Source organism: Chelonia mydas, chromosome 5 (assembly GCF_015237465.2).
Source record: "Chelonia mydas isolate rCheMyd1 chromosome 5, rCheMyd1.pri.v2, whole genome shotgun sequence".
NCBI classification, from domain to species: domain Eukaryota; kingdom Metazoa; phylum Chordata; order Testudines; family Cheloniidae; genus Chelonia; species Chelonia mydas.
The window spans coordinates 41,559,673-41,584,548 of record NC_051245.2 but is presented as its reverse complement, the minus strand read 5'-3'; the positions used below and the strand labels follow the sequence as shown (position 1 = coordinate 41,584,548).

General features: G+C 44.2%; 1 protein-coding gene across 1 annotated transcript in view; it reads left to right on the top strand.

The window, feature by feature from the left end:
- Window positions 1-614: 614 nt before the first annotated feature.
- The window catches only part of LOC102947585 (interleukin-6 receptor subunit beta), a 64,919-nt gene continuing 40,657 nt past the window's right edge, over window positions 615-24,876 (top strand). The window contains 5 exon segments of the mRNA XM_043546458.1: window positions 615-974; window positions 976-1,036; window positions 13,509-13,620; window positions 19,522-19,688; window positions 22,439-22,575. Of these exon segments, the coding sequence (XP_043402393.1) occupies window positions 912-974; window positions 976-1,036; window positions 13,509-13,620; window positions 19,522-19,688; window positions 22,439-22,575 (540 nt within the window). The 5' untranslated portion in view covers window positions 615-911.

Here is a 24,876-nt window from a genome sequence, read left to right as displayed (position 1 = left end):
GTCTGAGCTTTGGCTAGGAACCGGTCACTGAAGACTTTGGCAAGAGAGGTTTCGGTGAACTGCAAGGGATGGAAGCCGAATTGAAGAGAGTCTAGGTTGGAACTGAAGGAGAGGAATTCCAGACAGTGATTTTTAGAAAGTGTGTTCAATGAGCTTACAGATGAAAGGGAGATGGGGCAGTAGTTAGAGATAAGTGAGGTCAAGGGTGGGAGTTCTTTAAGATGGAAGAGACTAAAGCATGCTTGTATTGTGAGGGGAAAGAGACAGAGGAGAGCAAGAGGTCAAGGAGAAGAGGGAGGGAATGTGTCAAGGAGGTTTAGAGAGGGAATGGAGTCACTGGGGCATATGGAAGGGTTAGAGGAGGAGAACAGATGAGAAACTTCTGCATTAGTTACAGAAGAAAGGAGGTTGGAGTTGTAGGAAGGGAAGGAAAGGTCACACTGTATGTTGTCAATTTTCCCTTGGCAGAAATTGGCAAGATGTTGTGTGGCGAGAGAATTGGAGGCAGAACGATGGGAGGGGTTGAGGACAGTCAACGGTGGCCGTTGGGATTGCAGGCATGAGATTCAATTAAATTGGAGAAGTGAGTTGTTTACCAATGAAGAAGCAAAAGTGAAGGAGGAGAGAACAAATTGGTAGACGAGGAAGTCAACCCTCTCACAGAATTTCTGCCAGAGTTGATCTGCAAAGCAAAAACAGAAGTTGAGAAAGAAGATGTTGGAAGTGAGCCAGGAACGACTTTGCAATGGAAAGGAAGAGGAAAAAAAAATCAAGGACAGAGGAGCGTGAAGTACGGAGAAAGTCAACAACCATATCAACGGAGAAAAAAGGCAGGGAGGAAAGGGCTGAAAGCAGACAGAAGTAATCAGTGCTGATGGATTAGAAGTAATGGAAAGGCCAAGTGACAGGGAATGAGAGAGGGGCTAATGGGTGATGTTGAAGACCAGATGATGATTGGAGAGTGGAACTCAGCAACAGAGAGATCAGAAAGCAGTTCTTGGTGAATACCACGTCAAATCAGTTTTGACTCACTTTGGTGAGTCACTGTTTGGTGAGTAGGAAACAGAGCAGCAGGTGAAATGAAGAAGTGAGGGAGAGGAAACTTGCAGCTAAGCGGCTGGATGGATCATTAATGTGGAAGCTGAAGTCATGAAGGTAGGTCTGACTCAGGATGAGGAGTGTGAGAGAAGGAGAGTCCTCTGTAAGAGAGGGCAGCTCCAGAGGCCATGTCAGATGAAGGGATTCATGAGCTGGAGGGAAAAAGATGTGAAAAGGTCATGGATGGTTGCAATCTTTTTAGAGATGGAGTGGGCATTCCAGAGACAGCAGGAGGGGGGATGGGTGTGAGACTGGGAATGGTGGCACGAAAGAGGAAGAGGCGGTGATGGTGGTGGTGGGGATGGGTGTGGGTCGTGTGGAGGGGGCCAAGGTTGGGGCAAATGTCACCAGAGATGAGGAAGAGGCAGCAGAGGAGGATGTTGCTGTGAGATCTCCCCCCTCCTCCCACCAGCACAAATCCAGAAGTAGGTAGATCCGGTGGGAACTACAGAGGGATGGGGAAATGGAGTCAGGGGGAGGAAGGCGGACAAGGGATGCTGTGATTCAGAAGAGGCACCTGGCGAGAGCTGTGGCAGATGGATGAGAAAAAAGGCTATTGGAAAACATTGTGAAAATAATGCTACTGCAGCCCCCTCAGGCACATTGCCCTTCCCAGCTGGGGATGCAAGAGTAATCAGGCCAGGCTGCACCCCTGGCAGTATTGGGATGACAGGCACAGCAGGAGTAGAGCAACCTGCTGGAAGTTTCACAGCTGCCTCTCAGAAAGTTGGGGTGCTGAACAATTGTTTCAGCAAATAGGATTTTTCTGCCAGTAAAAACAGTTCCAGCATAGAAGATGGACTCTGAGTACACAGTGTGCGCTGGGTGTGTCATTTTTGCTGCAATCAGCCACTGCTTTCCAGGCCACACATTTAATTCGGCATCTGCTGACTATAACTCTTATGAAAACATTGCTGAAAAATCTTGCTGACTAATAAAAAGAGGTTTCAAAGTGAAAAAACTGGGCCATTTCCCATTTGTCTTTTCAAAAGAGATTAGAGCTCTGGTGGGAGGAGATACAGTGGAATGAAACTAGAAGTAATTGGATGAAACTGTGCAAAGGAAAATTTAAGATCAATAAGGAAACCCTTGATAATGGGGAGCTTTATTTGACTGTAGAATGAAGTGGTGGGAACATCATTGTTTGAATAAATGAAAACTGACCTGGTCAAGGTACTAAGGAATGTAATGTACAAACAGACCTGCATTAGCCGGGAGAGGGATCAGCTGAGCTAATAGGCCTTGTCCATCTCTATTTCCAAGTTGCTCATTATAGTGTAATCACCTGCAAACTGAAGGCATTTTTGTAAAGCCACCAGTAATAAGAGTCAGATGATCTCCTCCACTTGCACAAGCACAGGGAACTCTTCAACACTATGGCCAGCTCTTCCCGGACCCCATAAAAACCCCATATGCATCCAGGAAATTTTGGCTGGTGGGGTAAGGAGAAAGAGTTACTCTCTGCCCCTGAAAAGGTAACAGGTATCTGCACTTAAATTAATGCAGCATTAATTCAGACTCCACAGAAGCCCTGTGGTGCAGGGGGTTTTGTGCAGGTGCAGCGTGCTTGACCATTGGCAGAGGAACAGATGCCAGCAAACAGCATAGAGGGGCTGGCTGTAGGATTCAAGCTTCCTTTCCCTGTGAAGCTTTAGGGCCACGGGAATTAAAGGCTGCACTCCTTCTAACTGAAGGAACAGATGCCTGGGAATGTCACAAAGTCAAATTCATGGAGTTTTCCAGCTCCCTGCTCCTTCCCACAAGTTTCTCTGTGGGAGGGATGATCCAGAAATTTAAGATCGTGCTTCTGTAGGAAGAGTTTTCTAAAATACAGCGATGTGTCTCTGCTCTGTGCAGAAGAGAATAGAACTGATTCTTCTCTCATTTACTCCACTACAAATCAGAGTGCAACACCACAGAAGGCATCAGTGCTCTACAGAGAGATTCTACTTACATTCAGTGTTTAACTTCCAAGTAATAAGATATGTCTCAGACAGGGGTTTGTTTTTTTTTAAATCTGTGCAAATGAGAAAATGAGATTTGTACAATGGGGATTTGACTACAGTTATCAGGAAAACAGAACTACAGTTGTATCTTCTACATTTCAAGATCCTTATCCTCTTCTCTAAAGTTAGTACATTTACATTTTATTTTGGTGTCTGTTTATAAACTAGGGAGTGGTACCCAGGAACATAATTTCTTAATTCCTGTGAATTCACAGTTCATACACTGAAAAGAAAAAAATGAATACAATTTCTAATACTTAAGATTTCTGAAATATTGCAGAAAACCCAGGGGACACTAAAGACTAAAAAAAAAGTTCCTTTAAAAATACTGTCAGTGTTTGACAAACTGTAAAAAACACTAAATAAATTTTAGGTTCTTGAGGAAAAAATTAATCATTTTGTATACCAAGCCTGTGGTCATATTATTTATTAACTGATAAGTAAGAAACTGACATTTCATCCAGTATGCTAATGTACTGTAGTCCTAGTTAGCCTATTATTCTGAATTAGAAAACATCACTGAAAAATAACTTCAAAAGTACGTGATTCAGTAAATATATCTTCCAATGTTGGTCTCTTGCCTAATGTTACATGATGATGTAATGTATTAAAAGAAACTCCTACCCTGTATTCCTGGATCCTGTATTCCTTGTAGTATGGGAGTTTTGGGTACACAAGGAATTCAGGTCTGGACCATTACTGTGTCAATTATGAGAAGCTCTGTGTTTTCTTTAGCTGATTGGAATTAGCTTCAACAAGGTTTAATCCTGGATGAACCATTAACATGAAGAGGGATAATTCTCTAATGTTTCCAGCAAGTTACCTGGAATCAGAATGCCTAAACTTCTCAGCTCTGCTCCTGACTTCATATGCTACCTTGTACAAATAATTTAGGCTTATATTTTCAGAAGTGTCCACTAATTTTGCATGTTCAAGTATTTAGGTACCAAGTTAGACAAACAAACCACTGAAGCACCCCAAATCAGTGTCCGTTTTGAAAAACTTTGGTCTTAAGTTTTCCAATTCTTCCATTATTCATCTATACAATAGTCATAAACAATACTTATCTACAACACAGGATGTCTGTGAATAAATTCATTAAATATTTGGAAAGTGCTTTGAGATCATTGGAAGAAAGATGCTTTAAAATAAGAGTTAAGCAAAAATATTCTGCAAATATTCACTTGATTTTTTAAAAACTTACTTTAAATGACAATAAAATAAAATTTGATCAGTCATTCTCAATTTCTGGATTGGGACTCAGAGCAGCTGTTTGTTCCTCAGGTTATCTGGATCTATATTGTTTATATCCTTAAAGCTCTTGATTGCATTAAGCAGACTATAGGCAACCAAAGGCCCTCAGGTAGTCATGTTGCCTCATTCTGCAATAGCTGCAAATCTGCAAGTGGTTTTCTAAAGCAAAGGAAGTGTATTGATATTAAGAATTCATGAAGATGTGAGTGCGGGTGGTGTGTTCCATGTGTAAGGGGACTCTTGCCCCCTTACTAACATTCAGTGGGGGTGTTTTGGTTGGCTAGCTCCCAGTACTAAAAGGGGAAGGGTGTATGGGAAACCAGGACCCTGAGACTGATAGTCCCCAGGAACAATGGGGAGAGGCCAATGCTCCAGGTCAGCCTGAATGACAGGGCAAGCAGGCTAATCAGGGAGTCAGGAGGCCAGTGAGGTCCCATCTTCTGTGTGAGCTGGGTTTGCCTGGGTCAGACAGAGTGGGGCCAAGCTAAGCTGGGGAGCAGAGCTGTGCCAGATCCAGAGGGACCAGAAAAGCAGCCCAGAGAGAACAGACCCTGTCCTGGGAGCAGAGCTGCAGCCCCATAGCTAGAGGCACAGCCCAGAGAGAGCAGACTTGCCCTGGGAGCAGAGCTGCAGCAACCAGAGCCAGAGGGGCCAGAAAAGCAGCCCACGAAGCCGGTCAGTGCTGGGAGCAGAGTCACAGAAGCAGCCTGCAGAGCAGACCTGTCCTGGGAGTGTGTGAATTGGTGTAGCAACCAGAGGCAGAGGGGCCAAAGAAGCAGCCCAGGGAGCTGGAGGCAGAGCAGCAGCAGCGCTGAGACAGAGTGGTGGAGCTGGGGCTGGAGTGGTCCGGAGCTGGGTGTGGTGAGGAGAGCGAAGGGGACCCTGGGCAGCAGGCCCAGCACAGGGAGACGCCTCAGCCAAGAGGCTCTGCAGGCCAGGCTTGGATCGTAACCCTGACAGGGCGGGGGCGACACTGGGAAGAAGGGTCCTACCGCTTAGAGCCTGAGAGCGTGTGGCCACCACCAGAGCAAGTGTCCAACCCCCAGCATCCCTACAGCACAGCCAGGGCCTGAGAAGGCAGCCTGGGACTTACAAGGAACAGACTGTGAACTGCCCGGACATTCCAGAGACACTGTTTGTGATGTTCCCTGCCACAGAGCGGGTTGATGTGTTTCCTTTAACCTTTCCCATTTTTCCTTATTCTTTTTAAAATTAATTGTTGATTAAATAACTTGCATTTGCTTTAACTTGTATGTAATGGTCAGTGAGTCAGAGAAGTGCCCAGTGCAGAGAGTACCCCGGAGTGGGGACACTCTAGCCCCTGTCCTAGGTGACCACAGCAAGATTGGGGGTCGACCCCCCAGGAATCCTGGGCCCAGCCTTGTTGGGGTTACGAGGACTGTGCCAGACAGGAGAGTGGAAGGGGAGGGAGGCCACTGGGTAAAAGAAGTGGGAGCGAGGACTCAGATCCTTTCGCTAGCCCACTTCACCGGGGTAGTGCAGAAGCCAGGAAAGTTCCCCACAATAGTGGGACTATTCCCCCGCTTACACATGTCTTAAATAAAAGGTAATGGCTAAAACTTTTGGAGATTGTAAAAGCCAATCTTGACCTACTTCTGGCATCTAGATATCAGCTGTAAATGGAGGACAGCTGTCTGTTCATCTCCCCCCAACTCTGGGAGTTAACATTGCTGAGTTGGAAATGCAGAACACACACTGCAAGCAGAGTTCAGTAATGGAATCTGTGTGCAAAGAATGCAGCAACATTAGCTAGCCCTTAAGGTAATTTAAGGAGCATACAGTGTGTTCCAATTTTTTTAAAGCAGAATACACAATTTAAATGTTAAACAAGTGTAGAAGTATTTCACAGACCCATAACATGCTGTTCAGTCAGACAGCAATAAGTCTTTGTTACCAGAGAGAAGCATGGCTAATGGGTGTAAAGAAAGACTAAAAAAGTAGGAAATGCCATAATTCAATAGGCCTATATTTTTATCAAGCCTCATATCTTACCGTTTGGCAATGGTCCTTAATTAGATTCTTAAAATAAGACATCCAACACTGGTCCCCGTACAGATCCTTGGGGGATCCTGCTATTTACCTTCCTCCTCTGTGAAAACTGACCATAGATTCCTACCCTTTGTTTCCTACCTTTTAACCAGTTACTGATCCTTGAGAGGAAATTCCCTCTTATCCCATGACTGCTTACTTTGCTTAAGAGTCTTTTGGAGGCTTTGGCAAAGGCTTTCTGAAAGTCCAGTTATACTATATCCACTAGTCACCCTTGTCCACATGTTTGTTGACGCCATCAAATAATTCTAATAGATTGGTGAGGCATGATATTTATCAAGTTGTATGATGATTTTGTTCTTTACTATAGTTTCAGTCAATTTTCCTGGTACTGAAGATAGGTTTAACAGTCTGTAATTGCCAGGATCACGCCTGGAGCATTACATTAGCTATCTTCCAGTCATCTGGTACAGAGGCTGATTTAAGAGCAGTTAGCAGTTCTGCAATTTCATATTTACGTTCCTTCAGAACTCTTGGGTGAATACCATCTGGTCTTGGTGGCTGGAAAATATAGTGCCCATATTTTAAAAAGGGAAGAAAGAGAACCTGGGGAACTACATACTGGTCAGCCTCGCTTCAGTCCCCGGCAAAATCATGGAGCAGATCCTCAAGGAATCCATTCTGAAGCACTTGGAGGAGAGGAAGGTGATCAGGAGCAGTCAACATGGATTCATCAAGGGCAAGTCATGCCTGACCAACTATGATGCCTTCTATAACTAGCTCTGTGGATATGGGGAAAGCAGTGGACGTGATATATCTTGACTTTAGCAAAGCTTTTGATATGGTCTCCAATAGTATTCTTGCCAGCAAGTTAAAGAAGTATGGATTGGATGAATAGACTATAAGGTGGATAGAAAGCTGGCTAGATTGTCGGGCTCAACAGGTAGTGATCAACGGCTTGATGTCTAGTTGGCAGCCGTTATCAAGCGGAGTGCCCCAGGGGTCGGTCCTGGGGCCGGTTTTGTCCAACATCTTTATTAATGGTTTGGATGATGGGATTAATTGCACCCTCAGCAAGTTTGCAGATGACACTAAGCTGAGGGAAGAGGTAGATACGATGGAGCGTAGGCATAGGGTCCAGAGTGACTTAGACTAATTGGAGGATTGGGCCAAAAGAAATCTGATGAGGTTCAACAAGGACAAGTGCAGCGTCCTGCACTTAGGAAAGAAGAATCCCATGCACCACTACAGGCTGGGGACCAACTGGCTAAGCAGCAGTTCTGCAGAAAAGGACCTGGGAATTACAGTGGACGAGAAGCTGGACATGAGTCAGCAGTGTGCCCTTGTTGCCAAGAAGGTCAACGGCATATTGGGTTGTATTAGTGGGAGCATTGCCAGCAGACTGAGGGAAGTGATTATTCTCCTTTATTCGGTACTGGTGAGGCCACACCTGGAGTACTGAGTCCAGTTTTGGGGCCGCCACTACAGACGGGATGTGGATATATTTGGAGAGAGTATAGCATAGGGTAACAAAAATGGTTAGGGGTCTGGGGCATATGCCTTACAAGGAGAGGCTGAGGGAACTGGGGTTATTTAGTCTGCAGAAGAGAAGAGTAAGGAGGTATTTGTTCGCAGTCTTCAGTTACCTGAAGGGGGGTTCCAAAGAGGATGGAGTTAGGCTGTTCTCAGTAGTGGCAGATGACATAACAAGAAGCAATGGTCTCAAGTTGGAGTGGGGGAGGTCTGGGTTGGATATTAGGAAACACTATTGCACTAGGAGGGTGGTGAAGCACTGGAATGGGTTACTTAGGGAGGTGGTAGAATCTCCGTCCTTAGAGGTTTTTAAGGCCCAGCTTGACAAAGCCCTGGCTGGGATGATTTAGTTGGTGTTGGTCCTGCTTTGAGCAGGGGATTGGACTAGATGACCTCCTGAGATCTCTTCCAACCCTAATATTCTATGATTCTATGACTTATACTGTATAGTTTGTTCCAAAAACTCCTCTATTCGCACCTCCATCTGGGACAGTTCCTCAGATCTGTCACTTAAAAAGAAGGGCTTGGGTGTGGGGTTCTCCCCCGTATCCTCTGCAGTGAAGACCAATGCAAAGAATTCATTTAGCTTCTCCACAATGGCTTTATCTTCATTCAGTGCTCATTTAGAACCTCGACTGTCCAGTGACCCCACTGATTATTTGGCAGGCTTTCTGCTTCTTAAACTTTTTGCTGTTAGTTTTTGTGTTAGAACTAGTTTTAGCTAGTTCTTTACATTCTTTCTTGTCTTGCCTTACTATACTTTTACACTTGCCAGAGCTTATGCTCCTTTTTCTCTTCCTCAGTGGGATTGATTTTCAATTTTACACTTGCCAGAGCTTATGCTCCTTTCTCTCTTCCTCAATGGGATTCATTTCCAATTTTTAAAAGATGCTTTTTTTGCTTCTAACCACCTCTTTTACTTTGCTGTCTAGCCAGGGTGGTATTTTTGGTCCTGTTACTGTGTTTTTTATTTGGGATACACATTTATTTGAGCCACTTATGTTTTTAAATAGTCTCCATGCAGTTTGTAGACATTTCACCCTCATAACTGGTTCTTTTAATTTCTATTTAACTAGCTTCCTCATTTTTGTATACTTCCCTTTTTGAAGTTCAATGCTATGATGGTGGATGTCTTTGGCATTTCCCTCCCCCCCCAAGGATGTTAAATTTAATTACATTATAGCTGCTGTTACCAAGCAGTTCAGCTAGATTCACTTCTTGGACCAGATCCAGGTTTTCACTTAGGACTAAATCAAGAATTGCCTCTCCCCTGGTGGGTTCCAGGACTAATTGCTCCAAGAAGCAGTTATTTAATGGGTCTAGAAACTTTGTCTCTGCATCTCAATCAACGAGGATAACTGAAGTCTCCCATTATTATTGCATTGTCTGCCTTTATAGTAGGGCAGTCAAATTATTTTAAAAAATAATCACAATTTATCATGAGATTAAAAAATAGTCATGATTAATCAGAGTTTTAATCACACTATTAAACAATAATAGAATGCTAATTTAAATTGACTATAAATATTTTTGGATGTTTTTCTACATTTTTAATTATATTAATTTCAATTATAACACAGAATTCAAACTGTAGAGTGCTCACTTATATTAATGTTGGTTAAATATTTGCACTGTAAAGAAGATAAAAGAAAGCATTTTTCAATTCACCTCAAGCAAGTCCACTCAGTCCTACTTCTTATTCAGCTAATCGCTAAAACAAACAAGTTTGTTTACATTTGCGGAACATAATGCTGCTCGCTTATTTACAATGTCACCTGAAAGTGAGAACAGGCATTCGCATGGCACTGTTGTACCCAGCGTTGCAAGGTATTTTGGTACCAGATATGCAAAACATTAATATGCCCCTTCATGTTTTGACTTGTAAGTTTTAAAGTTTTACATTGTTTTGTTTTTTGAGTACAGTTATGTTAAAAAAAAAAGTCTACATTTGTAAGTCTTTCATGATAAAGAGATTGCACTACAGTACTTGTATTAGGTGAATTAAAAATGCTATTTATTTGGGGGTTTTTACAGTACAAATATTTGTAATAAAAATATAAAGTGAGCACTGTACACTTTTTGTACTGTTTTAATTGAAATCAGTATATTTGAAAATGTAGAAAAACATCCAAAAATATGTGTAGTAAATTTAAATTGGTATTCTATTATTGTTTAACCGTGCAATTAAAACTGCAATTAATTTTTTAATCTAGTTAATTTGTTTTGCATTAATTGCATGCATTAACTGTGATTAATTGACAGCCCTACTTTGTAGCATTTCTAATTTCCCTGTTCATTTCAGTCACTCTCACCATCCTAGTCAGGGGTATATTCCTACTGCTATACTCTTATTGTTCAAGACTTGAATTTCTATCCATAGAGATTCTGTGGTACACAGTTTGATTCATTTAAGATTTTTTTATTTTGGCTGGATGCTTTTTTTCACATTTAGTGCCACACCCCCATCAGCACAACCTATTTTATCATTCCTATATATTTTGTACCCTGGTATTACTGCGTCCATTTGATTATCCTTATTCCACCAAGTTTCTGTGATACCTATTACATCAATATCCTTATTTAATGCCAGGCTCTTTAGTTCACCCATCTTACTATTTAGACTTCTATCATATGTGTCAAGGTCCCTTCCCCACTCTGAACTCTAGGGTACAGATGTGGGGACCTGCATGAAAGACCCCCTAAGCTTATTCTTACCAGCTTAGGTTAAAAGGTACAGACTTTGCCTTGGCCTTGAACAGTATGCTGCTGCCATCACCAAGCATTTTAAACAAAGAACAGGGAAAGAGACCGCTTGGAGACGTCTTCCCCCCCAATACCCCCCCCCAAGCCCTACACCCCCTTTCCTGGGGAAGGCTTCATAATAATCGTCACCAATTGGTACAGGTGAACACAGACCCAAATCATTGGATCTTAAGAACAATGAAAAATCAATCAGGTTCTTAAAAGAAGAATTTTAATTAAAGAAAAGGTAAAAGAAGCACCTCTGTAAAATCAGGATGGTAAATACCTTACAGGGTAATCCGATTCAAAAAGAATCCCTCTAGGCAAAACCTTAAGTTACAAAAAGACACAAAAAACAGGAATACACATTCCCCTCCAGCACAGCTTATTTTACAAGCCATTACACAAAAGAAAATCTAACACATTTTCTAGCTAGATTACTTACTAACTTTACAGGAGTTGTAAGACTGCATTCCTGATCTGTTCCCGGCAAAAGCATCACGCAGACAGCCCAAACCTTTTGTTCCCCTGCCTCCAGATTTGAAAGAATCTTGTCCCCTCATTGGCCATTTTGGGTCAGGTGCCAGCGGGGTTACCTTAGCTTCTTAACCCTTTACAGGTGAAAGGATTTTGCCTCTGGCCAGGAGGGATTTTACAGCATTTTATACAGAAAGGTGGTTGCCCTTCCCTTTATATTTATGACAATATGTATACGTAACAGCGACAGACCCTGGTCATCAGCAGGCGGGATTGAACCTGGGACCTCTAGAGCTTAGTGCATGAGGTAAAAGCCATATGGCTATTAGCTAAGGCTGTAGAGCAGACTCATTAACCTCTCTCTAAGTGGTCTTGGTACCACTAGATGGGACAGCACTTGTACATTGTCAATATTCAGTTGCTTACCTTCATGTGTTCTATTTAAATGGGAATCTTACATTTGACTGTTCCTCAGTAGCTCCTATCTGAACTTTACCAACTTCTCTCCTACCCTCTTTACTAGGATATAGAGTTCACCTTTTAATAAAAATTCCTCCCTTAGGGATGTCTCTGCCTGAACCATGTTCTCATCTGTACCTGTTGGCTTTCTCCCACCCCTTAGTTTAAAAAATCCTGTATAACCTTTTACATTTTACAAGCCAGCAATCTTGTTCTCTTTTGGTTTAGGAAGAGCCCATCTTTCCCATAGGCTCCTCTTTCCCCCAAAGCCTCCCCAGTTCCTAATAAACCTAAATCCCTTCTCTCTCCGCCATCATCTCATCCAGGCATTGAGACCCTGCAGTTCCGCTGGTCTTCCTGGCCCTGTGCTTGGAACTCTCTTACCCAGCAGCCTCAATTTGGCCTCCACGCCCTCTCTCCTACCTTTACCTATGTCATTGGTACCTACCCTGTACTATGAACGTGGGCTCCTCCCCAGCACTACACAAAAGTCTGTCTAGGTATCTCATGAGATCCACAACCTTCACACCCGGCAGCCAAGTTCTCCTGCAGTTCATCATGCAGTTCTCCTGGTCATCACAAACCTAGATATCTATATTTCTATTAAGTGAATCCCCCATTCTGCTACCTGGCTCTTCCTAGTTACTGGGTCCTCTCCTTCAGTGGGAGCCTCAGTGTGAGGGGCTATCATGACATCATCTAGAAGGAGGTCCCAGCTATGGAATCATTTCCCTCTACTCCAGCTTGACGTCTGCTTCCCTGAGACTTTCATCCTCCTCAGCAGTACAGACGCTGTCAGACTGGGGGTGGGACCACACTATTGTGTGTCTGAAAGTCTTGTCTATGTACCTCTCTGTCTCCCTTCGCTCTTCCAGTTCAGCCACTCTGGTCTCAAGAGTCCATACTCAGTCTCTGAGGGCCATGAGTTGCTTGCACCGAAAATACACATATGCCACCTGCCCACAAGGCAGGTAATTGTACATGCTGCATTCAGTACAATAAACTGGGTAGTTCCCTCTGCTGCTGGACTTCTGCCGGTATTATTTTTACTCTTGCAAGGTTTGTTTGTGACTTAAGTTTAGAGAATGTTAGGTGTAGAAGAGTGTTTTTGTTTGGTTTTTCTCCTCCTTTCTGTGTTTCTTTTCTCAAGGGTTTTCTGGCGTAGTTAGGTTAAAACCCCTCAGCCTCCTCTTCCTGCCGCTGAACTGTCTCTGCTGCCAAACTCTCCTTGGTAATTCACTCTGTCCCACTCTGCTTGAGAGCTGGACCTAGAAGGAATGCCTCTCTGAACTCCCTCACATAACTCCCGTTTGCTGCTACTGGTCGCTTAGGAGCTGGCTTTTTAAACCCCTGTTCTCACTGAGATAGGATCCCTTAACAAGGGCATGGAGCTAAAGGGCTTAGGGATAAAAGACTAGCACGCTAGAGCCTCATTAGTAAGCTCTCAGCCTAGCCTAGCCGGCCACTTGGCTCAGCTCACAGCCTCCCACAACAGACCACACCATGCTCTAAAATGTACCTAGTTTGTGTTGACGTAGTTCATTTCAAACAACTCTAAGTTAACATGAACTAGGTACATTTTAGTATACACCAGCAGGGTCTAGATGTGCATTTACCGCACAGCACACTGGTGTGCTTTAGAAATCACACCCCTCTGGTGCTCTTTGTTTAGACAAGCCCTAAAGTGGTTGGGTGTTAAGTAATTCCTGATTGTAGTACTAATTGCATCGATGTCTGCTTTGCCCAAACACTATCATTTTGACAGGAAATACCACTGGTTAATTAAGAAGTTGTATCCCATTTCAGACTTGTTGCCTCTTTAGTTTGAGAGTTGTCTTCCTCTTGTTAATGGGGGATTATAAATAGATGTCCAAGATAGTCCTTCACTATATAGTGTGATTGCTTATTTAGTTTGCTTTCATTTTGCAGATTGGCATGGCGAACTGACTTGCTACACAGAGAGAAAAATAAGTCTATTTTGCTCCTGGTTGCCTGTCCCCTGTGCTCCAAAAACTACTACTTATACAATAATTTTAAAGTGGTAAGTTTGAAAGACATTTCAGAAAGTCTGTCATTGTTGCTTGGTGTGATTCTTTCTGTCCTGACTTAAGTTCTCTCTCTTATGTTAAGCATGCCATCAGATTCTAGACAGTTAAACGCTGAAAGTCAAAGTCTTCCCTCGGATTTGTACTTACATGTAGTACCCACTGATTTCAGGGGGAACTGCATTTTAGAAACTGATGGGAGAAATTGGTGTGGAGGATGGAAAAAGATTCAAGGCAGGTGAGCTAGTAGGCAGTGCAGAAGCATACAGAACCTCTGCATAGATGGCTCTGGCCTCCACCAGTTTATGTATCTATCTCAGCATTTCCTATAGAGTCCACCACACTAGTATCTAATTTCAGTAAGGAAAGGGATTAACTGCTCTGCTAGTTCCACAGGGGAAGGTGCAGGTGACCATCCCTTCCTTGTTAGGGACAAATCAATGGAAACTCCATGAATACAATCTCACAGGTTTCCTTGCAAAGGTTCTTCCTCCTTTGGGACAACCTGCCCATGTTTGTTTGTTTTGTTTTTGTTTTAAAGTAGTAGTAGAGAGCAGCAGTACAAGTTGGCAGTTGTACTGGGGAGGAGGGGGAAGTAGCGGTCTGAACTGTGATGTGATTTTTCACTATACTGTGTGGGTTGACATGTACACCATTTGCTGTTTACATTTACAAGAGCCGTGATTAGGAGCACATCCTAATGCTGAGTAAATGACTGTGCAGTGAGGAATTCCCCTAGACCCACTGGGGCCAGCGAGCAAGAGAATCATCTCTTACAGGCTGGAATGGCAGTGGAGGTGCTTGGTAGCTGCAGTGCTCCCCACTGACTCCTGCACTCTCCCATTCTGTGGGGAATGGCTGGTGGATCCAGCCAGCTCTACTCCAACTCCTCCCCTGCCCAACTCAGTCTCCAAAGCGCCTCTATTCCCTGGAGTGCTAGGAACCCCGTTGGAGCACAGACCTGTGTTGAGAACCCATTGCACTTGCCTTGCCCCAGCAGAAGCACCAAATCTATTGTACTTCAATTGGGGCACTCTGTAGCTGTGCAGAGCAGGCAGGTCTTGCCTATCGTTTGCCTCACTCCTGGCTGAATGTGTGTTTCTATATACATAGTGTATGTGTAACTTTAGCGCCCTCGTGGCCAAGATGGAGTCTGCCCTGCAGGCAGCTCTGGCCAAGAGATGGCGCGCGCAGGAATGCAGCAGGAAAAATTCCCTCCACCCCAGGGGCACCTGTTCCAAACCCCCCAGAGTGAACACGCACACCCACAGGAAAAGTACAATGGATATAACAAAGGGAGATATTTATTTACAGAGGGATGAGAGGAGAAAAACAACAAGGGGAAGTACAGGGGGAGCAGAAGAACAGGGTTGCATCCAAACCAAGGCCCCACAGGCCCAATGGTGGCACAGTCTGAAAGGGCAGACTCCGAGCAATGTGTCTGCACACAGAGTTCAGGAGTCCTGAGCAAAGTTCCAGTTCAATGATGAGTCTTGGGTGCTCCTGGTCGTCTTCGGTGCCAGTGAACTTTCCCCAACAAATCCCTCCGGCACCCTCTTCTGCTGTTCTCTGCAAAGCCACACAGAGCAACCACCTCCCCACTTAACTAGCTAGCAGCCTCCCTCCTTTCTCCCAATGCAGAGTCACAAGCCCCAGTACTCACAGCCCCATGCAGCTCTGGGCAGCAGTGGGTCCAGCTCCGGCCTGTCCTTCTCAGGCGATTCCTCCCTGGCACAGTGCTCCTCCTGGCTCCCGTCCTGGGGTGTCCCCGTTCAGCCGCCCTGTCCTTCCCAGGCTTCAGGCAGGTTCTCTCTCCTTCACTTTGTCCAGGGCGTCCCGGCTGAAGCCCTTCTCTTCCTGCGCTCCAGAGCCACACCCCCAAGTTTCCCTCCTTTCTCTCACTGCTCCCCCTCCCCACTAGGTAAAAGATTTAAAGGGGCCATACTCTCTAAACCCCAAAGGGTTACATATGTGAGTATTCCAATGGCTCCAGAAGGCCCCAGCCATCGTCAGGCCCCATTTTGCTAGGTGCTGTATATACACATAGCAAGAGAGAGATCCCACCCTGAAAAGCTTACATTCAGAACAGAGAAGGCAGATGAAGGGTAGAAAGAAGACATTCAGCATACAAGCAGAAGACTGAGAACCAAGGCACAGAGAGATTGTGACTTTTCCAAAGTCACACAGAGAGACTGTTGCAGTGATAGGATTTGATCCAAGGTCTCCCGAATTCTAGTCCAGTGCTCTTAACAAGAAAATATTCTTCCTTTTTATTGGGTTTTTAAAAAAGCATTTGCTTACGCCAAGCTGAGGACATTATTGCTTTCTGCAATTAACATCAGTTGGAAATTGGAAGAGTACTGTATATGATTTAGCTGTCATGAAGGAAGAGATTAAAGAAAAACCTTACACAGATGCTCTAGCTGTGCACTCAAAAAATCAGACTTAGAAGATGGGGGAGAAAACCTTCAAACGTTGTTCATGTATTAAATATTGCATTGTGACCACGTATTGAATTCTAAAAAATCTGGTAGGTAAGTAATATCACTAGCCATAAAATAAATATTCCATTTTAAAAACAGTGTTGAGACGGCACACCCTAGCTGTACAAAGTCTTCTGTCCTCAGTGTACGGGAAAGGATGTATAACCTTTTAGGGGGTATGAAATAGGATGTTCCCAGACTGTCTATCTTTTTATCTCCCATTTTTGTTTACATGCCAGGAAATTATATTAAAATCTGTGTTTAAGTATCATTAAGGCTCCATAGTTAAATCACTCAGAGGTCAGGAAATGCCAAAGTAAAGGTTTGAACATAAAGTTATTCTCCCCCCTTGTGTATATGCAGTTATAATGCAATTTTTAGTTACATCACATACTATTTACCAAATAATGCCCTATACTATAATATACAATTATTTTCTACAGCCATGGATACACATGTAACATTTACAGAACTTTGTCCTACACTGTGACTGTCAGGCAAAAAGGGCCAAATCCTCAGCTGTGCTGGGGCCACTCCACCCGCTTTGATTTCCCCAGGATAGGAGAATCACTGGGTTGTTTAGAGACACCACAATGGCTCCTGCACCAATCTCCCTTCCTGGTCCTACCAGTGGAGTCATGGCTAAAGTAATGGGATTTGATGGAGGCAATTCCTGGGTGCCTCAATGTCCCATAGGAGCTATTGACAGCCAGCACAGTTTAGGGCAGTCTTCAGACTGTTCTAATTTATGCCAGGGAACTAGCCTGGCATTGAGCTGGCTGAGGTAAGTATGGCACATGATACCTTTCCATTCCTCCTCCTGAAAAGCATTGAGACCATAATGTATGAAAATCATTCCTATACCAGGTATGTGAAAGAGTTTGATCCTGAGGACAGTGGCAGTTGAGAACCCTCTGATCTTGCAGGTTTGATCTGTAACTAAATAAAGGTTCCTGTGGAGCCCTGCCTCAGTCACTCTGCATCTGACAAGATTCACCATACAAGGTTGTGGGAAAAGTGGTATATCTGAGAAACCATGTGATTCAGATATGTGTGGGGGCAGAGTTAACCTTTGACTGTAAAGCCTCAAGTGTTTGTAAAGTTCAGGTAGGGAATCTCAAAGTAAGGCTAGCATTATTTTATTTGCATTCATATTCAACAAAAAATGCATGTCAAATTTGTAAAGACACTTAAATCTGAACAGAAATAGAATTGCTTGGTTACCAGCGTTACATTCATTGGTCTGGTTCAAATGGATGGGTCTGTAGTGATAACTAGGGCCTTGTGAGTCTAACTGAGGGAAAGTAGATAAAAGTTTATGAAGTATCACAATAAATTAACAATAAATGTTGATGGAATAAGGTGCAAAAGGGAGTCAGATTAAATTAATCTAAACAAAAAGGCCTAATGATATAATTCAAGGACTGTGTTAAGATCACATCTGGTAATCAAGAAAAGTGTGGGACCAGAAATCAAGGAACCAAATTGATGTGTTTGAAGTGAGGCCTAACAGAATAATGAGGGGGTGGGCTATTCTGCCCATTACTACTTTTTGGATTCCTCAAAAAGATTTTTTTGGGAAAGCTAGAAATAAGTGAAAGATGAAAAAAACAAGCTTCTCCATCATTTCTGACCACCCCCTGTCTCCTGGGACTCCAAGATCCACTGTGACACGATTGGGTCTTTTTTCATCCTAATCTTGAGAGATGTCCTGACCAAAGAGTGAGAGAGACCCAGATGACACTGCCACCAGTTCTGGCTAAATTCCAAACAGCCTTCTCCTTTTGCCTTCTGTTTAATAAGAGTTGTGCAATTAGAAAGTTGGCAACCCTAAAACTAAACACCCTAGCTCCACCCCTTCCCAGAGGCCATGCCCCGCCCCCCCGGTCACTACATTCCCCCTCCTCAGTGGCTCGCGCTCCCCCACCCTCACTCATTGTCACTGGCTGGGGTATGGGAGGGGGTGAGGGCTCTGTCTCGGGGTGCAGGCTCTGGGGTGGGGCTGGGAATGAGGGATTCAGGGTGCAGGGGGGGCTGTGGGTTGAGGCAGGGTTTTGGGGTGCAGGAGGGGGCTCCAGGCTGGGGGGTGGAGAAAGGGGTTCAGGGTGTGAGGGGGGCTCTGGGCTGGGGCAGGGGGTTGGGTGCAGAGGAGGTGAGGGCTCCATCTTGGGGTGCAGGCTCTGGGCTGGGGCAAGGGATGAGGAGTTTGGGGTGCAGAAGGGGGCTCCAGGCTGGGGGTGGGGCAGAGGGGTTCAGGGTGTGGGAGGGGGCTCTGAACTGGGGCAAGGGGTTGGGGTGCAGGGAGGTGAGGGTTCCATCTGGGGATGCAGGCTCTGGGTTGGGCCTGGGGATGAGGGGTTTGGGATGCAGGAGGGGGCTCTGGGTTTGAGGGGGGGCTCAGCGCTGGAGTAGGGTCTTGGATTTGGGGTTGGGGCATGGGCTTACCTCAGGTGGCTCCCGGTCAGCAGCACAGTTGGGGGGGGAGGCGGCTGAGGCAGGCATTGTGCCTGTCCTGACTCCACGCTGCGCCCCGGAAGTGGCCATCAGGTCCAGCTCCTAGGCAGAAGCGTGGGAGGCGGCTCTGTGCACTGCTCTCACCTGCAGGCACCGCCCCAGTAGCTCCCATTGGCCGCGGTTCCCGGCCAATGGGAGTGCGGAGCCAGTGCTCGGGGTGGGGGCAGTGCACAGAGCTGCTGGCCGCTTCTGGGGTGCACCGCAGAGCTAGGACAGGTAGGGACTAGCCTGCCTTAGCTCCGCAGCACCGCCGATAGGACTTTTAACGGCCCGGTCAGCAGTGCTGACTGGAGCCACCAGAGTCCCTTTTCGACTGGGTGTTCACCTCATAAGAGTCTGGTTTAGCCAGCCAAAACTGCAACAAACCCAAAGAGACAGTTAAAAGCAATGTCCTAAACAGCCCAGCACTGGTACAAGTTTGCCAGATCTTGGAGTGGCTGATAGTGTGCCTTGCCTGTATTTTTTCAGCAGTGAGATTGCAAGGAAAAGTGAGCACCAAAGACAGAAGCTGCATTTTCTGTCTTTGCTGTTTTCTTCTTTCCCTGTTTGTATGCAGTTGTCTTGTTTTGTTTTCTAGGAAATGGGATTGGACATTAACAGTGACAACACCTGTTTTTAAAAATCTGTTTGCCATGGTACTGAGTAGGCTGAGGTGACTAAATTCCAAGCCTGAACTTTATTTAAAATTGTTTAATATTGGACAATAACAGGGTCATGTTAACACCACTAAGTCTTTGGGCCCATATATTCCACCAAAATTAATGCAAGTCTACACCTTTAAGATTGCCTTTTAAAGTTATTGTGTGTGTTCTAATTGCCCCCAAAATTTACCAGTTGTCATATTGCTGCTTTAATAAGTTATAGTTCAATAATGTTTATTTTAATGCTCTTTGCCTCAAGGGATAAAATCCTGAGATGTTTTGAAAGAACTACAACATCAACGTCCATCACAATAGAACGAAAATTCCTTTACATGAATCGTGCTGTAATTATTTGGGTATCAGCAAATTACTCCCATGAGAGCTATGTGAAAACAAAGAACATCTCCATTATACCCAGCAAGGCAGGTACAGTGCCTCTAATATGGTTCATTATTTGTATTACCATAGCATCTAAGATGCAATAGTTTGGCTAAAACTACAGTATAATTTTATTAAAGTATGGATTTTTTTGCTAAATTGTAACTCTCAGTATACACTTCTTACCACCAAATCAAATAGTTAAACCATAATTTGGACCTCTGGGGTGAAATCCCCACTCTAGTGACGTACATGGCGGAAGGATTTCACACCAAGAATGTTTGCTAGACTGTAAAGGAGCAATATCCAGAAACATACATCAATACACACACACACACCCCCCACACACCCCCCCTTTAGGCTCTTATTTTGTTTGCTGGCTTTCTGAAGACAGGGCTGGTTCAGCATCCTGTGTTTAAGGAAATCTATATAGTTAGAATCTCTGTGTGTTATGAGTCCTTTCCAGGTTTCGGTCTGTTTCTTGGGCAACTAAGAGTATGTCTACACTTTAAGAAAATGGGGGGCAGGGGACAAGCCATGGCAGGGAGCCTGAGGTCAGATCTACGGACTCTGGCTCACAGTGCTCACACTACAGTGCTTAAAAATGGCAGTGTAGACATTCTCGCTCAGGCTTAGAGACCCATCCTCCATGCTGGGTTTCAGACGCCCAGAGGGAACATCTATACTGCTATTTGTAATGTCGTACTGCCTGCACAAGTCTGTAGACCCAGGTTCTGAGTGTCACTACAGTGGCTTATTTTTGGGGGGGGGGGCAGGCAGTGTAAACCTACCCATTGGGTAAGACCAAATCCGATTCAGGTTCGAGCTCAAGTCCCCCAACCATCCACACACAAATCAGTCTGACTTGGATCAGCAAACTTTCAGGACCTGGGTCCTACAACCCTGCTATAGGGCTCGGTCAGAGCCAGAGTATCACTGTGACTGTAGTCCAAGCCCTGCCATTTTGCAATGTTGACTCAGCTCAAGCGATAGACCCAAGTCAGACAGTCTATGTAGTGCAATATGGACACATTAACACAGTTGAGACCTGGGCCCAGCAATTGTAAGTCCAGGTTTACAATGCAGTGTCCATGCTCAGGTGTAGGCTTGGAAACCAAGCCTGGATCCCACAGACCTGGGTTAACAATGCAGCGTAGACATACTTAAGTTAGTTACACAATAATTTTATATAAAAGGATACTACCTGATTACAAATGAGATGTCAAGTCCTGTTCTTCTGGTTAGGAGTTTATAGTGCAATTCACCATGGTATCCAAATATTGATCTAATCCTCAAGCGCTGTCCAAAGACTGAGTGAGACTTTGGTCATGGGCTCTTCTAGGAGACATGGGATTGGAGGTGGAGGGAGAACAGAGTCCTCACTACTACAGCACCCTACCAGAACCACTGCACAGCTGCTACTCTAGCCTCTGGTGGGGGTTTTTGGCCACTTTACATGTGTTAGGTTATGTCTACACTTTGAGCTGGAGTTGTGATTCTCAGCTTGAGGAGACATACCTATGCTAGCTCTCAGTGAGCTAGCACTCTAAAAATAGACGGTAGCCCTGACAGTGAGAGTGGTGGGAGGTGCCAAGTTCATGCCTGTCAGAGATGCTAGATATGTAGGCTGAGCAGCTAACCCTTACCACAACTTGCACTACTGCAACTACATTCTATTTTTAGTGTGCTAGCTAGCTCAGGTACTTCTGCTGGAGCTGGAATCACAACCCCAGCTCAAAGTGTAGCCATAACCTTAGAGAAAAAAACAACAAGTAGTCCTTGTGGCACCCTAGAGACTAACAAATTTATTTGGGCATAAGCTTTCGTGGGCTAGAACCCACTTCATCAGATGCATAGAGTAGAAAATACAGTAGCAGATATACACACACACACACAGAGTACATGAAAAGATGGGAGTTGCCTTATCAAGTGGAAGGGTCAGTCTAATGAGACAATTCAATTAACAGAAGAATATCAAGGGAGGAAAAATCACTTCTGTAGTGGTAATGAGGGTGGCCCATTTCAACCAGTTGACAAGAAGGTGTGAGTAACAGTAGGGGGAAATTAGTATGGTAAAATTAGTTTTTGTAATGGCCCATCCACTCCCAGTCTTTATTCAGGCCTAACTTGATGGTGTCCAGTTTGCAAATTAATTCCAGTTCTGCAGTTTCACTTTGGAGTCTGTTTTTGAAGTTTTTTTGTTGAAGAATTGCCACTTTTAAGTCTATTATTGAGTAACCAGGGAGGTTGAATTGTTCTCCTACTGGTTTTTTAATGTTTTAATTCCTGGTGTCAGATTCATGTCCATTTATTCTTTTGCGTAGAGACTGTCCGGTTTGGCCAATGTACATGGCAGAGGCCATTGCTGGCACATGATGGCATATGAAAAAGAAACTGTACTTGAAATTACACCTCTGACATACCCATAAAATACAGAAGCAATTAGAGTTCAGGATAGTCTTTTTAAACAGCATTATTGCTGGTGCTGTCAACATTCTAATTTGAGGATGGTGCCACTCATGCTGACTTTGAATGGTATCTGATACCACAAATTCTCATTGAAATCAACTGGACTACCTGCAGAGAAAGATCTTACCCTCACGGAGTAAATGTGGCAGAACTGGGCCTTTGTCTCATACTGCAAAATTTCACTAATGAATCCTTTCTCCATTTTGAAGATTGAAAATTGACATATTTAGTACTGAACAAACAGAAGGGAGAAAAAAATTTATTTATCATTGATTTCCTCCTGTGTGTGTGTGTGTGTGTGTTTACGGCTTCTGCATTGTTCATTTTAGAGAAGTGTGCTATACACTCCATACGTGCTCACCAGTTATCAAACAGATTAATAATTAAGTGGGATGCACCAAAAAAGTCTATGCAATATGAACTGCAATATAAAGAAGCACGTCCAGCAGCCTCACAATGGATATTGGTGAGTAAATGAAGATTGATATCAATTTAAAAGCTTCAGCTGAAATATTACTCGTTCTACGATACACAGCACTGTTCTGACAAGACAAAAAAATACTCCTGTTAACCACCATTTAAGTTCTGTTAAGATGTCCCAGGCAGTGGGACAGATCCTGAGCTAATGTCAATCAGAATAGATCTGTTGACATTAATGAAGCCATGGTGAATTACATCAAGTGAGCCTCTGACCATACATTGGTTTCAGAGTAGCAGCCATGTTAGTCTGTATCCGCAAAAAGAACAGGAGTACTTGTGGCACCTTAGAGACTAACAAATTTATTAGAGCATAAGCTTTCATGGGCTACAGAATGGCTAATTTCAGCTTGACAAAAAAGTGCCAAATGTTGCACCCTCTGCTCATGCTTAACCCCCACCTCTTACACACACATTACATTTTTAAGCTGGTGCTCAAGGAATCAGATACACAAGGCATTTTCAGTGCTAATGCAAAAGCTAGCTTAGCATTTTGAGCATTCACAACTCTTATTAAAAATGAATCTCAGTTGCACAAATGGCTTGAGGGCTTTGAATGTATTATCTCACCTCTTCCATGTGCCTCAGCTTCAACTCCAAAGAAAGTGGAAAGTCTCTAAATCTTTCCATGATTCTGTATTTTCCCCCAGATCAACTTTATTAATAGAAATATGTTACAGGACAAAATATTGTCTCCTAAAAATGCTTCTGCTCACTGTCTTAGCACTAGAGCAAGAGCTAGCCACCTAATTGCTTTTATTCATAATTATCACAAATATTTTCATGGCAATAAAAACTATAATGTAGAGTAGTAAGGAGACTTTAGGCCCAAATTTTCAAAAGTGCATCTCTGCCAACTATGTACATTGCCTATGTGATCACTGTAATTGTGCAAGCTACTATTAACTCCATACACAAATTAGCATTGAGGCACTAAGATTGTGCATACAGTTTTGAAAATTTTTGAGCCCAATGTGCATTTCTAATATTTCATTTTACCTCAATTTCTAGCTCTTTTGAGCTCCTAAATGAAGCCCCAACTCAGTAAAGCTCCTAAGCCTGTGCTTAAATCCATCCCTGGTCACAAAAGTACTTAAGCTTATGCTTCACTTTCAGTACATGCTTTAGTCCTACTGAAGTCAATGGGACATAAACACAAGCTTAACTTTAAACATGTGCTTAAGTGCCCTTCTTGAATCAGGATACTTTTCTATAATGGGACTGAGTGTCTAATGGCTTTGTTAGGGCCCAATCCCTCAAAGTGCTTAGGTATGTAAGTCCCAGACTTATGCTCCACTGCAATCCACAAAACTCCCACCAAACCCCGTAGGTGTCTACACTCACTAAAGTACCCTAGGTGCTCTCTGACTCTGAGCATACATAATGCTGCCTCACTCACGGTGTCTGAACGCCCGTCTCCTGCCTATGCCCCAGACCGATCTGCAACCCGGGGGAAGATAGGTGCTCCTCCTAAGTCATGCACAGGGCCCAATCCAATAGGCATGCTCAGAGGCAGCCTACTGGATCAGGTCCCATTCAATATCTAACATCCTGTTGGAGCTGGGAAACTGGACCCTGGGACCTCCCAGGTGGATGACCTCACCACTGAACTATACAGTCATTCAGTCTCTCTCTCTCTCTGGCCCAGTGATTGTTCCACTGTGAATAAATACTTAAGTAGTCATTGGGCCAGAAAGAGAGAGCATGAATGTTTCTGTAATTTAGAGTCCAGTCCCCCTGTTCCAGTCACTAGTTAGTTATACATAGTAGAACACTTTCACCAGAAGAAAGTAGGAAGAACTATGTCAGAATATCCCATAGCTCAGTGGGTAGAGCACTTTTCTGAGAGGTGGGAGAACCCTGTTCAAATTCTCTCCCCCACTCAGGCAGAAGGGAAAATGGAACTCACATCCCAGGTGAGTGATCTAACCATTGGACACTACCGCCTCCAGCCGTTTTGTGAGGAACAAGTCAGGCTCCTAAATCTGTCCCAAAACAAATGACTTAGACACCTAAGCCACCTGACTCCAGAAGAGGAGTTCCTGTTCATGGATTACTGGCAGAGATAGGGGTCTCCCTGCAGCCTCAGAGAGAGAGATGGTGCTTAGGACACTGCCCTCTTGATGGCATCTCCTATTGGATAGCTTAGGCGGTTCCCTGCCTTGTGTGCTGGCTTTTGGCTTGCATTCTAAGGCACCTCTCTTCCCCATTTGTTATACAGGGAGCCCAGGTGCCTAACTCAGGCTTTTGTGGATCACAGTGTTGTTCCTGTGATTTTCTAAGTGCCTAA